At 36.4% G+C, this 14,870-nt stretch overlaps 1 protein-coding gene across 1 annotated transcript; it reads left to right on the forward strand.

Annotated features, from left to right (window-relative positions):
• Positions 1 to 7,659: 7,659 nt before the first annotated feature.
• On the forward strand, positions 7,660 to 13,345 carry OTX2 (orthodenticle homeobox 2). The gene is made up of 4 exons (XM_068254376.1): positions 7,660 to 7,929; positions 11,323 to 11,527; positions 12,043 to 12,194; positions 12,471 to 13,345. Exons 2-4 carry the CDS (start codon positions 11,431 to 11,433, stop codon positions 13,086 to 13,088), a joined length of 867 nt encoding a protein of 288 aa, XP_068110477.1. The 5' UTR covers positions 7,660 to 7,929; positions 11,323 to 11,430; the 3' UTR covers positions 13,089 to 13,345.
• Positions 13,346 to 14,870: the final 1,525 nt, after the last annotated feature.

The raw sequence follows: 14,870 nt of genomic DNA on the forward strand, positions 1-14,870 counted from the left end.
CTGCCCGGGCTTTTTTTCCCTTATGCTGTGCAAAGCATAATGGGATTTCCTATGTTGTTATTGACGTTGCCTAGCAACTGGGAGGGGTGATCAGGACACAGGACAGTTGGAACTGTGTCTCATGCTCCCTGTCACCTCCTTTCAACCAAAAAGATGGCTGCCCTCATGAAATCAAACATTTGCCTGTTCTTTTAAAACAGGGTGGGTAAGAGATTATATTACCTATCTATTTTAATTAACATAACTAATGTAACTTAATGACAGTATGTTTGTTTAGGCTGAAGTTCCTCTTAAAGTACATTCCCCTGTATTGAATAAAGGAAAGGTTGATAGTTGGGACCCCCCACAGCTCTTGGAGCCCTTGTGATCGCAGGAGCTGCTCGCCTCTAGTTATGCCGCAGCATACGTTGTCAGACAACATATGTGTGCACATCCATGGAAAGGATTGGTGAGATCACATAGACTGAACCACCATCTACAGTCTGTATGCAGCTGAATAGAGAGAGTCATATCATCTGGCAGAGGCAGGAGCAGAAGAAATTGAAGCAGCTTACTGGCCCATCTCTCAACTATGAGTTAGAATCAAAGCAGCCATTTCTCTAGAAAGAAGTTGTGAAAATAGCTAAAAAGCATCTCTTAGATCTAATGTCTTGCTAGAAACTAATTGATGGATGATGCAAAAAAAGACAGCTCCCCTAAATGTATTCCCTCAAATGCGTTACACCATAACCCTGATAATCCTAATGTGCAGGCTTTAAGTTGCTGACTTAATCAAACTAAAAATTAAAAAACTAAAACCTGTCTGTTAAAGCAAACCTGAAGTGAAAATAAACTTATTAGATAATTAATTATATGTGAAGTACAGCTAAGAAATAGAACATTAGTAGTACAGATAAAAACAAGGAACACCAAGAGCCCCAATAGTGTAATATGTACTGGTAAATTGTTACTAGATAGAGTAAATATTTATACTCACAAACCAGGGTTACCATTAGGCAACCACTGTAAAGGCAGGTGGGGAGATTTTCCTGACCCCACTCAGGAATAAGAAGTCGCTCTCTGTAGATGAGAAAAAAGGGGGTTCAACCCTCCACCCAGGGTGGACTCCATATTATGCAGGAGAACAGAGGCGCCAAAAGGATAACAGGAAGCTAAATGAGCTTAAAAAACCAAATTCTTGGTAAATAGAGGAGGTAGTGGTGGACTTACCTCCTCCAAGTAGACACACAACGACTGTAGTAAAGACAGTCAATATATTTTATTTATGAACTCCAAATATGCAACGCGTTTCGCAGGTTTGATCCCGCTTTATCAGGCAATAAGAATGGTAGAAGAGCCAGGCACCTCAGAGGTGCCTGGCTCTTCTACTGACCACATATGCTATTGCTCTGTTGTTATTGCCTGATGAAGAGGGATCAAACCTGCGAAATGCGTTGCATATTTGGACTTCCTAAATAAAATATATTGACTGTCTTTACTACGGTCGTTGTGTGTCTACTTGGAGGAGGTAAGTCCACCACTACCTCCTTGGTTTTTAAGCTCATTTAGCTTCCTTTTATCTTTTTGGCGCCTCTGTTCTCCAGCATATTAGTAGTACAGTAAAGAGTTTCATGTCCTTTTCCAGTACAAGAAGAGTTAAAAAGCTTCAGTTGTTATCTATGCAAAAGAGATTCTCTGAGCTATTCAACCCACTGGGTCGAATACAGTCCTATTCTCTGAAGTACTTAAACAGCCAAGAAACAGCGAGAGACAGCTTAAGATAAGGTTTTACTGCAGGATAGTTCAAAGAGTCATTAATTCTGCTTTGCTTTATAGCTCAAAAGTCTCGGAGTGTGGTTTTAAAACTGCAACTGTGACAGAATGATGCAATGTTATTAAAAAAAGCATGTATAACTGAAAAGAAGACTCTTTTCTACTAATGTTCTATCCATTATCTGTGCTACAAATACAATTCATTATCTCATAGGGTCTTTTTTTTCGCTCCAGGTTTGCTTTGACCTTTTTCTTCCGCTTCTAACGTCACAGTTTATATTACAGGTCTCCAGGACTCCTTTCGTGACACTAAAGAGACTCATTATAAGCCTCGGTAAGTGGAGGCGAGTCAGTGAAGTCTCTTATCATGCACGCCGTCACCTGTGCTTAGATCTATTTACACGGAACTCTTGGTTACTGGCAAGGGGGCTGCTGGGGGAAGCATTTTTTTGGGAAACCTCGTATTATAGTGCAATTAACTTCCTGTCCAGATCTGGTGGAGAAGCTCCTCTGGTTAAATTGTATCGTGCAGAATCAGTTCCCTGTATCTCAGCGCAGCAGCTGAGTCCCGAGGCACAACCCAGCAACATATTAAATTGAACTTCCTGACAGGCCCCTAAAACCCCATCTATTACTTATCCTATCCCCCTGTATCTTCACCATTCAGGCCGGGAGACAATTGGGAGAAAGCAAACCATCCTATTTCCCATGGAAGCCTTCGAGAAAATGCAAGGCTGATGCTGAACTTTCCCGAAGCTCACCCCTGGGCTCAGTGACCCCAAAATAAGCACCCACATGAGAGTACCAAAGCATTACTTGGTCTCTCTGCTATTTTGAACCCTTGGTGTCAGATGTTATAACTGCATTAGTAAATAATTACAGTATCAGGGTGCTCGAATCTAACGGTGTGTTTAATAATAAAAATAAAGCAATTTTCGGTAAGTAAGGCTGTCAGCTCAGAACATTGTCGGGGGGTCACTCTGAGAACTTGTGGTCATGTGACAATCCTTCTCCCTAGGATGCCAGGCCGGACTGTGAGAAGCAATTTCGGTATCCGGAATAGAAAATCGCTGAATAGTGAGGTAGGCTGTAGCTCTGTGTGCTGCTTTCTGCCTGATCCCAGCTACAGAGATTTCTACCTGCTGCTCTGTTTAGAAAAAAAAATGTTAGGAAAGCATAAGCAAGAATAAGTTTGCTCTGCCTCATAGGGAGCAGAAAACATCTATGTTCAAAGAGTCCAACTCTACTGTAAGCTAATGTTTTACATCCCATTGTAGTGGTGCAATATATATATATATATATATATATATATATATATATATATATATATATATATATATATATATATATATATATATAGTATTTTAGTATTTATATAGCGCCAGCATATTTATTATTATTATTATTGATGTACATATTCCGCTGCGCTGTACAAAGTAAGTAAAAAAAAAGATGGGGTAGTATGGTGTAGTAGTATTATTATTGAATTATGAAGCGCCAACATATTCTGTGGCGCTGTACAAAGTAAGAAACAAACGTGGGGTACCAAATATTACAGACGTTGTTATACACCAATAAACTTTACCAATACATTTGGTGTAATGGTATGCGCCAAATACGGACACTGGTACAAAATACGGAATTGATAATTGCAGTGACAAATGGAACATGATGAATATAATGTATAATAGAGTGCAAGATACAAAATTAATTAGAAATCCCAAAATTCCAAGATACAAAAGGGTGAGAGAGCACTGCCCTTTCAAGATATATATATATATATTGTATAAATTCCCCCAAAAGTGGAATAGTAGGTTAGTTAGCGTCCCCAAAATGTTAGTACGGGCATCAGATTGTGAACTGTGGGACTTGATTTATTTCTCCATCCCTCTCTCTTATATAATATTTTTTCTTACCCTGATGACGGAACAGTGAGCGTAGCTTTAATACAGATTCTGCGAAATGTACACATAGCAGGTGGATATGAATTTCCTTAAATGCCCCATAATAACAGCAGCGGTGTGCTGCACTTGCCTCTGCGGCAGCGGTTTTTGATGAGTACAGTCGGGCACTTTCTGTTGACATTGATGTGTTTTATTAGAGTTAATAGCACAAGGTAGCTTCTCATATTAATTATGTTTGTGTTTAAATAAACTATGTAATCTTCTCTTCAACCACACCATTAAGATGATTGTCCCTTTTCAATTAAGAACTCGTGTGAACCCCCGGCCAGTTTTGCTTTCTAATAAAGATACAAAATGTATGTGAGTGTGCTATCTATCTATCTATCTATCTATCTATCTATCCATCTATATCTATCTGCAGACTCAGTTTTTAGAATTGCAATGAAGGTGCAACAGTGCTTTTAAAAAAAATATATATGTGTGTGTGTGTGTGTGTGTGTGTGTGTGTGTGTGTGTGTGTGTGTGTGTGTGTGTGTGTGTGTGTGTGTGTCTGTGTTTCTGTGTGTGTGTGTGTGTGTGTGTGTGTGTGTGTGTGTGTGTGTGTGTGTGTGTGTTTTTCTGTGTGTGTGTGTGTGTCTGCATATAATAGTTGTATATTTAATTGTGTGTGTCTATACATGTATAAACACACACACACACACACACACACGACACACACACACACACGACACACACACACACACACACACATACACACATTAAAATCACAGCTGTGTGGCTTCAGTCTGAATTAATTTATAATGCACATCAAACAGTTTCGGACTTTCTGCCTGTCGCTTTAGTAGACACAATGGTATAATGGTGGAGCATCTACATGTCAATGTGGTGTTTAGCAGGCAGGATTATAAGCAATTCCCACTGTTGTCCAACACGTATTATTTAAAGGCAGAAATCCAGCTTCCTTAGCAGAGGTGGCTTCTGGTCTTCCTTATGTGAGGCTGGGGGCTACTGTGTACGGCTTGCCTATCTTAGGGCAAACTTCTTCTGCTAGAGAAGGCTGCTCGGAAAGGCAGACTGATCAGATTCACCTCAAGATTTTTTTATTTTATTTTTGCCACAGTACTATTTTTTTTGTATGATTAAATTATGTTTATTAATAAAGCAAAAAAAGTAAAGAATTGTCATCAAAATCAACATAAAACTTTTTAACGATAAAAAAATAGTACCCTTTTTTTTTGTTAAACTTTGTAATTACTTTTGACTTTATAAATTATAAAATAGCTTTTTTGTCTATTTTATTTGTGTGTTTTATAGTTTTATATGTATCTCCCTATATATTGTTCTATACACTGTTGTATTAACTGTTCATTTTATTAATGGTCAGGATAACACTGTGTTCAAAATTTCACTATCTATCTATCTATCTATCTATCTATCTATCTATCTATCTATCTATCTATCTATATTATACATTTTATTGCTTTTTGTGTTTCAATAGCTCGTATTGGTGTTTGTTTTAGCTTTACTTTTGTATTTATTTTTATCTTAGCAGAGAAATAAATCAACAAATCTACAACGGATGATAAAGAATACAAAACTGCGGTCACTTTGCTATAATATCACACCAATAATAGATGTATGTAAATAATTTCCCCAGCATGCAGTTGAAGTTATGATATTAAATCTAGGGAGCCCCACCTACTACCTCCATCATTCAAAATTATATAACATGGCAATACAACTCGATATATAAAATCTATACAGATAAGAATACATCTGGAAGGGGGGGCAGAATATCAAAACACAAACAATCAATCATGGAGTTACGTCAAACTTAGGCAAAGTTGTTCATTAGTTGCGCTAGTAACTTACAGCATTGGTGATGTAAGACACTCACAAATCATATTTTCACCAGTCTGATCTCCTTCAGGTCATGACAATTGGCCTACAGCATCCGTAAGATAGAATTGTAGACATCAGGTGAAGACAAGGGCACTGGAAAAAGGACATTTTTTCCCCGTCTCTTTTTTAAGCTAGAGAGACTGGCTGAAAATCAGTAGCCCCCCAAAAAAACAGAATGGCAGGACCAAATTCCTTCAGAGAAGCAGTATTCACCCTCTATCAGGTCTTTGCTCAGGATCCTCTTAGTACAGAGCTCAGCTAAGGAAGAATTCTCTTTGACAAACCAGTGTTCCCAGCTTCTGGGTTTTAAACCCTAAATCTATATTCAAATCTGGCTGAAGGTGTGTACAGGGATTTATAAAAGCCTCTTAAAGGGGTAAATTTACTAAACCGTGACAAAATCATAGCAGTCTTACTTTAGACCTCTGAAGTGGATGAGAATTTTAAAGAGACACTTGTTTATTTAAGTAACTGTCCACTCCTGCATGGTTTTATTGACCGCAAGATTATAACAAAGTTATTAGGCTGGGGGAACAGAGGCGAGTCAGCGACTTGCACCCTCCTCCTGCATCATCAAATACACTGGCTGATCCCAAAACCGTAGATCTCTTAATGTTTATACAGAGGTTGGTTATATCCCTCTAAATGTCCCTTTTTCTACATGTGTTGCTCTTTTGCTAGCATGCTCAAATATTTGCTTGAAACGCAGGCAGCCCTAAAATCCCTTGTTTCGCAGAATAAATGTGATGGCGATATTCTCATGTATGTGTACCCAATAAATAAACAAACTATACTAGCTATTCTGTACCATATTGCTAGAAAAATGTAAAAAAAAAAAAAAATTCAAAAATTTCAAAAATATGATTTATATAGCATATATGCACAAAGACATGTACATACATACAAGATAAAACCACATACATATGTATACACACACAGCTCATTTTTTTCAAATCTGTGCATATTTTCATTTTGTCCTTCCTTAGATACGTTATTGTGTTTATTATTTATTTAGCGGTTTTGTTTCCTTGTTAAGTTTGTAGACCGTATGTAAATCTATATTTTCCAAATTGGAAATGTTTCACGGATATGGCGCCTGGTGCAAATTGTCAGTCTTGCCTGTTCTCCAGACCTGTTTGCAGAACCAAAAATGGGAGAGTCTCTGTTAAAGCAGAGTTTGGGCACACCTGTCTGAGTGTGTAATAAAATGTAAAAAAAAAAAAAAAAAATGTTGCCTGAAATTAAGTTCCAAAAATGTAGTCATGTTACAGTTTTCTCATTCTCAATATGGATCTGAAAAAGAGGTGCACCTTTTTACACATGATAGTGATGCAGCAAGCACTATTGTGAATACGTTTGTTATGTTTTTATGGGTTTTTGAGTGTTGTGAACCTACATAACGGTATGTAATGAATAGAGGTCTGAGTAATGGGAGGAGATATAGTGAGCAGTCATGTGACTGTAACTTTTGAATTTAACTTAAACTAAAAATAATTTTTGAATGTCACTACTCAGTCAGACCAAGGTGAGTATGAAATATTTTCTTTCTCTGCGTAAAATTCCCCTTTAAACTGTGTTTGCACCTGGAAGCCTGGAAAACATGCACTCAGGACAAAAAAAAAAAAGAGAAACACTGATCTATTTGTTATGCCAGCTAAAACTCGTATGCATACCATATAATTACCTTCATCTGCTCTGGCCTTGCTTATGTTTTAATTACTATATATATATATATATATATATATATATATATATATATATATATATATATATATATATATATATATATATATACACATGTGTGTATAAACAAAGGCATATACACCAACACGTAAAAAATATTGCCCATGACATACGTGAAGCAGATCTGAGCCGCAATCAGCAGTTGCTTAAATGATTGCATTGTATATATAGTGTCATTGGAGCTGTTATTTGTTGCCTGATTGTCCTTCTGGAGCTACAGTGGCCTGTTTCCCTCCCCCTGTTGTGTGTTGTCTTTTTTTCCTTCCTTCCATAATTTTTTTCTCCCCCCTGGCTTAGAAGTGTCAATCACGTCCCTCCTACGATTGGCTGGAGAGTTTGCGTCAAAAAGTTGCCAGTGAGACGCCTTGTCTGCAAATGTTCACGAGAGAGGGACAGACCTTGAGCTCTAAGCAAGACTAGAGTATTTTGCAAGTCTACCACAAGATCCTCCTCCTGCTAGCCCATTGTATGTGTCTGAAGAGGGATATCACATCTTTAAGCTTCCAGTTTGCTCATAGTCATCTCAGGAAGACTGAGGACTCAGAATTTTCCTATAAGCAACTCATTTCATCCTTATTTTAAGATCAAAGACAATCAGCCCTCAACGGTCATTTTATGACTGTACAAGGTAAGTCTTTTAGATATTTTGATACATCTTTATATAATCATTTGTGATTTTTTTGTGAATTGCACTTCTCTCAAATGAAAGGTAGCTGCTCCCTAAACAGAAACTGCAAACTGTGGTGCTGTTAGCTTAATTGACAAAGGTAAAGCTTATAGAAAGCCAGAGGGAGCCTTACATGAAATGTGTGCCTGTACACAGTAAATAAATGGCTATTTAAGAATGAGGCATTTCGATGGCTCAAAGCAACATCCTAAAAAGTCTCTGAAAGAGGACAGAATATACATTAAAGCTAATGGTACTCCATTTATTTTTAAATAAACTAAAATCAGTGTCTTCATTCAGGGAATACACAAACAGTACTAACCAGATAATTGAGGAGGCGGGGAGTTTCTTCCCCTGTTGTCTCTCCCTCTCTCTCTATTCACTGTGAACTGAGGAGTGATTTTTTTTTCTTTTTTTTTTTTTCTTTTTTTTTTTACACGGGATCTTAAGTGAGATTTATAAGACCAAGGTGCAGAAGAAAAAAAAATTCTTGGCCTTCTCATGTTGACTAACCAATAATTTTGATGAAAAAAAATAAGTGCTATTAAAACCTTGGTCTCTCGGTTATTGACAAAAAGATTTCTACCCAGACTCTGATCGATAGGTTGAGCAAGGAAAGTCATTTTGAAAAACAGATTAGTCCAGGGGCGGCAAACTCAGCACAAAGTCACTACTACAATAAACTGTTCCATTTGTTTATTATCATGCAATGCCTACACTTTATATTCATCTCATTTACAATATAAATTATTAGAAAAAAAAAGATTGATACGTTTGAGCATGTTCTACCGACAGATGTTACCTACAACAGCAGATGTTGGGAGTTAATTAAACAACACATAATTACACACAAAGTGCTACAATCTTATGTTAACATTACATTTATATTGAGGCAGGAGTATTCCCCAAATTTGTATTGTTACTAAAACAAATTACCAATAATAATAATAACAACTTAGTAATAAATATGTTGCTTCTTTTTAACAAAGAAATCATTTTGATAAAAAATACCATCTCAACTGCAGTCAAAATAAACAATACTTTCGTAACAGTACTGAACTTAAAGTTTAAATTGAATTTTAAAATGATTTATTCCTCCTGATTAATGCATAACGGTTGATTATAACCATCTGTGTATGTAAAAGTTAGTGCACTGCATATTAGCATAACAATGAAAAACAATAATTAGACAAATGCATGTACAGCTTAATGCAAAAACAACACACAGCAACGACACTAATTATACACTTTATTATAGTTTTTGTCAGTAATTAAGAACACAGTTGACCAAATGATGGCATAATAATTGAGTGTACCCCCCCCCCCCCTCTCCCTAAAAGTAACTGTTTGAGGTTGGTCAAGTCCCCTGTACTTACACTATGGAGAAGATTGTTTTTTGTCCCTTTCTTACAAAAAGACATGTCAGTGTATAGGTGTTTTGTTTTATGGCTATCAGGCAGAAAATTAATCAGCACCAATGCTTTACAGACCTGTGCATAGCGTTGTGTAATTAGGGGACTTGTGCCACTAAGATTATCTTGTTAATTTATCATGAAAACATTTATTATAATTAATTACTGGGCGAGGTAATTATTATCGAGCGGGTGTAGAGCAAGTGGCTAAGGGGAAATAACGACAGATTGTAGTGCAGCCGTTTACTGAACTTCTGCAACTGAAGGTAAAGGCTTTAGAGTTGAAACAAAAAGAAAGTAATTGATGATTGACTCTGCAGTATTGCTTCCTAAGACCCCTCATTGTTTCTGGTAACAGAAACGCGTGTCTTGAAAACAAACCCACAAAAAATATCTAAGAAAATATAGTATTGTTCTATTAAAATACTCTGCAAAAGCCACATTATATAATCTGTATCTTAGCTAAGTAGCTAGATAGCATTATAAGAAGTTAGTGCTAAAAGATAGAAACACCAAGATAACGTACTTTTCTTGCTATTACAATTTTTATTAATTTTTTTGACAATTTAAACATGTAAATTTAAGTAGAATTGTAACTAACAATACCATGTAGTTACAATTTTCTTCTTATTCAAAATACCAGAAAAATTATTAACCATAAGAAATGGAACTCAACCAATTTATTTTGTATTTACATCTAAAATGAATAGTCTAATATAGATTTAAAACACTTGAGTTAAAATGTATATATATATATATATATATATATATATATATATATATATATATATATATATATATATATATAGTATAGTGCATTATGCAACTTTCAACTTTTAGCAGACAATAATTATTTGTTGATTGTAGGTATACAATTTAATCTGAAATAATAAAGAAGTTTAGTTTAGTGAAAGAAAGTCTAGAAAATAATTATTTTCATTTTATAAATATATCACAGAATGCATTATGTTTATCTGAGAGCAGCTTTCTTTAAATTGGGTATGATGTGATACTAACTTATTGCTCTTTCATAAAATAGGAAACTGCCTACTTTATTTGTGAAAAAAAATGCTTATTCTTGAAAGGTGTTTGGAGTGGGTTGTGTATTTTGAGCTGTACCAACATTAGCTTACCTTAGCTTAAAGCTCTCTGTGTACCCTTGCAAGTTAGGACTGTCTGCTGTCCATGATAGTGATTTCATGTAAAATTTAAAGAGCTGTTTATCTTTGTTTTTTTTATATGCATATAATAATAAACATTTTTTTAAGACAGTAATAAATCAGTCACTTACCTCCAAATCTAATTAAGACATCTACTAATTAGGTGAAAATGACTGAGAGGGGTGCCAGTGAAGGTTCAACTTGCTCAGTTAACAATTTGTGTATTGCAAAGTTGTTACTGCACCCAGAAGCAGACTTGAATCAAACAGTGCTTGTTACAATATGCACTGGGATAATTAAAATTAATATGTTTTCTAATAGCCAAGCAGAATGAGAAGAGATTGGTTTCCTGAATTGTGCCTTTGTTTCTGGTGGGGAAAAAAGCCTTTGTTTTCACCCTATTATTTATTTAGCCAAGGAGTCCTTTGTCTCTGCAAATGGCCCCAATCAAGTTTTGTTTGAGACAATTAGGGAGTGTTAGTCAATGAATCTTATGCAAATGGGCAGACTTGGGCGCACACTGCATGCAATTCAACACCTGGTTTTGTCTCACAGGAAGGCGTGTTGTATGTGCACGGGGTGTTACTCTTTTTTTTCTCCTTTTTTTTGGAACACATTTATCTAGTCAGCATCCCCTTGGTCCACAGGGCAGCTGGGGGTCTTAGACTCCTTTAAGAGCATGAGCAATTGACTAGTGAAGCTCACACACTAACAAGCCACCATAGGTAAAAGACCTGCCCCCAGTGCTTTCTGTTAATCAGCAAATTTCCATTAACTTGCAGGAAAATTGATTTGAAGGAAAGATTGTGCCGAGGAGTCCTAGACTGGCACAAGCAGCCACCACGATTCCAGATTACTTTGCCGTTTGCTCTCCACGCCAAAATATTAGCATGATGTCTTATCTCAAGCAACCACCTTATGCAGTCAATGGACTGAGCCTGACCACCTCTGGGATGGATCTGTTACATCCATCCGTAGGATATCCTGGTAAGTAATACTTTAACTAAACCTGGTTATCTAAGCTGGGTAGGAAGCTTTCATAGGTTATTAGAGAAGATTTGTACAACAGCGTTGAAGGTTTTATCTGGTAAGTTTCAGAGACAATAAAGACAAGTTGCTGACTACAGAAATGCTAGACTTCCACTACTGTTTACTTTTGCTTTTATGTTGAACTAGCACACATAGCTCTATAGGTGTTTTTGATATGCATCCTATACTGTCTGTTTTATTAACCATTCAGTTATTATGGAATTAGTGGTATCTAAGCAAATAATATACTATATTTTGTACATCATTTTTTATATTTTACAACACTTTTGAAGCTTCTGAAACAACACTGCAGCTTGTACTGTATATTATATTTAATTGTACCTGATAACATTTTTAATTATATTTTTTATATTTTAGTTTTGTATGGCTTTTCAGGAAATGTATCTGTATATATTATATGTTATGATGTTATACGTATAGTGCAGCATAATGATGCGCTGCTTCTTTTCCAGCAACCCCCAGAAAGCAAAGGAGGGAGAGGACTACATTCACCCGAGCACAGCTTGATGTCCTTGAAGCACTTTTTGCCAAAACTCGTTATCCTGACATCTTCATGAGAGAGGAGGTGGCTTTAAAGATTAATCTACCAGAGTCCCGAGTGCAGGTATGGAACAATTCCCCATTTTCTGGAGCAGTCCTGTTGGTTGAGTGGTTTGCTGATGTTTGTGGGTTTAGTTCCAGTGATTTTCAAAGTATAATCTGTATGATCTGTTTTAGAGTGAAAACATCCTTCAGTTTGTTTTTGAAGCAGAGATTTGCAGGCACCTGAGGCACAACGCTTACATTTCCTTATAGTCTATTTGAACACAACTGTGCAATGTTTACTTGTCTCTTTGCCCCAGGTGAGATCACTGATTAATTTATGTTGTTTTATTTCAAGGTGTGGTTCAAAAATCGTCGAGCAAAATGTCGTCAACAGCAGCAACAGCAGCAAAATGGAGGCCAGAATAAAGTCAGGCCTGCTAAGAAGAAAACCTCACCAGCAAGGGAGGTCAGCTCAGAGAGTGGAACCAGTGGTCAGTTCACCCCTCCCTGTACTTCTGTGCCTGTGATCTCCAGCAGTACTGCTCCTGTGTCTATATGGAGCCCTGCCTCCATTTCTCCTCTTTCAGATCCTCTTTCAACATCTTCATCATGTATGCAAAGATCCTACCCCATGACTTACACCCAGGCTTCAGGCTACAGTCAAGGATATGCAGGTTCAACATCTTACTTCGGTGGAATGGACTGTGGATCTTACTTGACCCCTATGCACCATCAGCTACCCACTCCTGGTGCTACTTTAAGCCCAATGGGCACCAATGCAGTGACAAGCCATCTGAACCAGTCTCCAGCTTCCCTGTCCACTCAAGCATATGGAGCCTCAGGTTTGGGCTTCAACTCCACTGCTGATTGCTTGGATTACAAAGACCAAACAGCATCTTGGAAGATTAACTTCAATGCTGACTGCTTGGATTATAAGGACCAGACATCATCATGGAAGTTCCAGGTTTTGTGAAGCCCATTTTAGCAAGTGGTGAACTTTCTTTGGTGACAAAAACACTTGGACTTTTCAGATCCTCACCAGGTCTTTGGCTGAAGAAAATAAAGACATTTTTATTCTTGTCCACATAACCCCTTGCTGGCAAGTACTGGAGTGGATCCCGACAAACTTCTCAAGTCTTGGAGAAAAAAATAAAGACAACTATTTATGTCTCGATACAGTTGTGATCACCATAGATTTTAGCAAAGTGTTGGATAAAAGTTTGAAATGAAGTCCATTCTAGCTCAGGCAGTTTATTCAATCTAAGCTCGGGGGCTTGAAAGCACCCAGAGTGGTGCCCAGTGTTAGCCAACTTTTGGGTCTACCAATGGAATGGCCATGTGACTACTAGATGGCACTGAACACTTCAGGGCTGAGTGAATTTGTGCGTTACTGATTGTCATAGATGCACTACTTTATTTAAAAAAATGAAAACAAAATAATAATAATAATGTTTATAAGGAGTCCTTATGTAGTTTTTAAAAGACAATCAGTGTGTGTCTTCTATCAATGGTAAATCTGTGTTCTTTTTTTTTTTTTTTTTTTTTTTTAAATCTGTGCTAGACTTTAAAGCTGTGATCTCATGTATTATATGCAACTGTGAACTCCACAACACAAGGGGTTCTGCTGTGATTTAATATATTTTAATCACAATATTCCCCAATTTAAAGGTACCCTTTTTATTGTTCAAAAATGTGTATTTGCTATGGAGGGGCTACAAGGAAATGTTTTGTTCTTTAATTTCATATTCCCCAAATCATACCGGATATCAAAATTTAAAAACCATGAATACTACTAGCTGATCAGTTGTGTCTGTCCCTTAAAGAAAGAGACTTTGGTTAATATTTGACCACATTACACTATTCATAAAACATTGGCATTTATTTTTGACTTTGTGAAGGAAGATCAACATAAATATACATAACTTACAGATCTCTTTTTTATTCAATTTTGGAACTGGCAAATATGTATGATTCTATTAAAATGGTTCTAGCACAAGTCCTGTCTTCCTCTTTGATTGTGCACTGTGACTAATTCCTGGTATGGGGAAGTATACAATTCTTAAACACCTGAGTAACTTTTATAATTGGTGTCATGCTCAGATATTTTGCTTGGTGTGTTGATTTCAAAGCAGTGCTTACGAATAGTTAGGGTTTATTTTGTTTATTGTATTCTATCATTTATGTAGTTTTTTAGATATCTGCTCAGCTGCAAATAATTATTTTGTGTAGTACAGTAAGGCAAACATCTTGCTTAACAGAGCTCAATTAACATGTATATTAAGGTATGACAGGAATTCCCTGTTTTTCAAGTTTTCTGGTCCTCAGCAGTAGCATCTGATTTTCCACAAAACTATACTATTTTTTTTTCTTACAAGAAGGAAAAAACACATGAAGCGTAATTAATATCTGAACAAAAGGGCGTTTTAGAATGTGAAAACCTGTAATTTTATGCACTGAACAAAAGGAGTCCTCTTTTCCCTGCTTTTTTTTAACCAGTGCTCAGAGGGCTTAAAGAAAACCTACCATATGCTTTACTCTAGTCTGCAACTAGCATATACAGTTTCATTGCCTGCCAAAAATATATTTTTTTTCATAACCATTTTTCATTTATTATGCACTGCCTATTAACAACTTAAATATTTAGTTTATTAGTGACTGACTGTAAGCAGTTGCTAGGCATAAGTGTTTAATTATTCTGTTTTTTTGTGTGTTAAAATCCAATAGCAGAATTTTTAAAACCCCATTTAAAAAAATA

Source organism: Hyperolius riggenbachi, chromosome 9 (genome assembly GCF_040937935.1).
Source record: "Hyperolius riggenbachi isolate aHypRig1 chromosome 9, aHypRig1.pri, whole genome shotgun sequence".
Taxonomy (NCBI): domain Eukaryota; kingdom Metazoa; phylum Chordata; class Amphibia; order Anura; family Hyperoliidae; genus Hyperolius; species Hyperolius riggenbachi.

Excerpts from the sequence above, each read along its gene's own strand:
- OTX2 (XM_068254376.1), top strand. The coding sequence starts at position 11,431 with ATGATGTCTTATCTCAAGCAACCACCTTATGCAGTCAATGGACTGAGC. Across the intron at positions 11,528-12,042 it reads TCCATCCGTAGGATATCCTG|CAACCCCCAGAAAGCAAAGG; the intron begins GTAAGTAATACT and ends CTTCTTTTCCAG. Across the intron at positions 12,195-12,470 it reads TACCAGAGTCCCGAGTGCAG|GTGTGGTTCAAAAATCGTCG; the intron begins GTATGGAACAAT and ends TTTTATTTCAAG.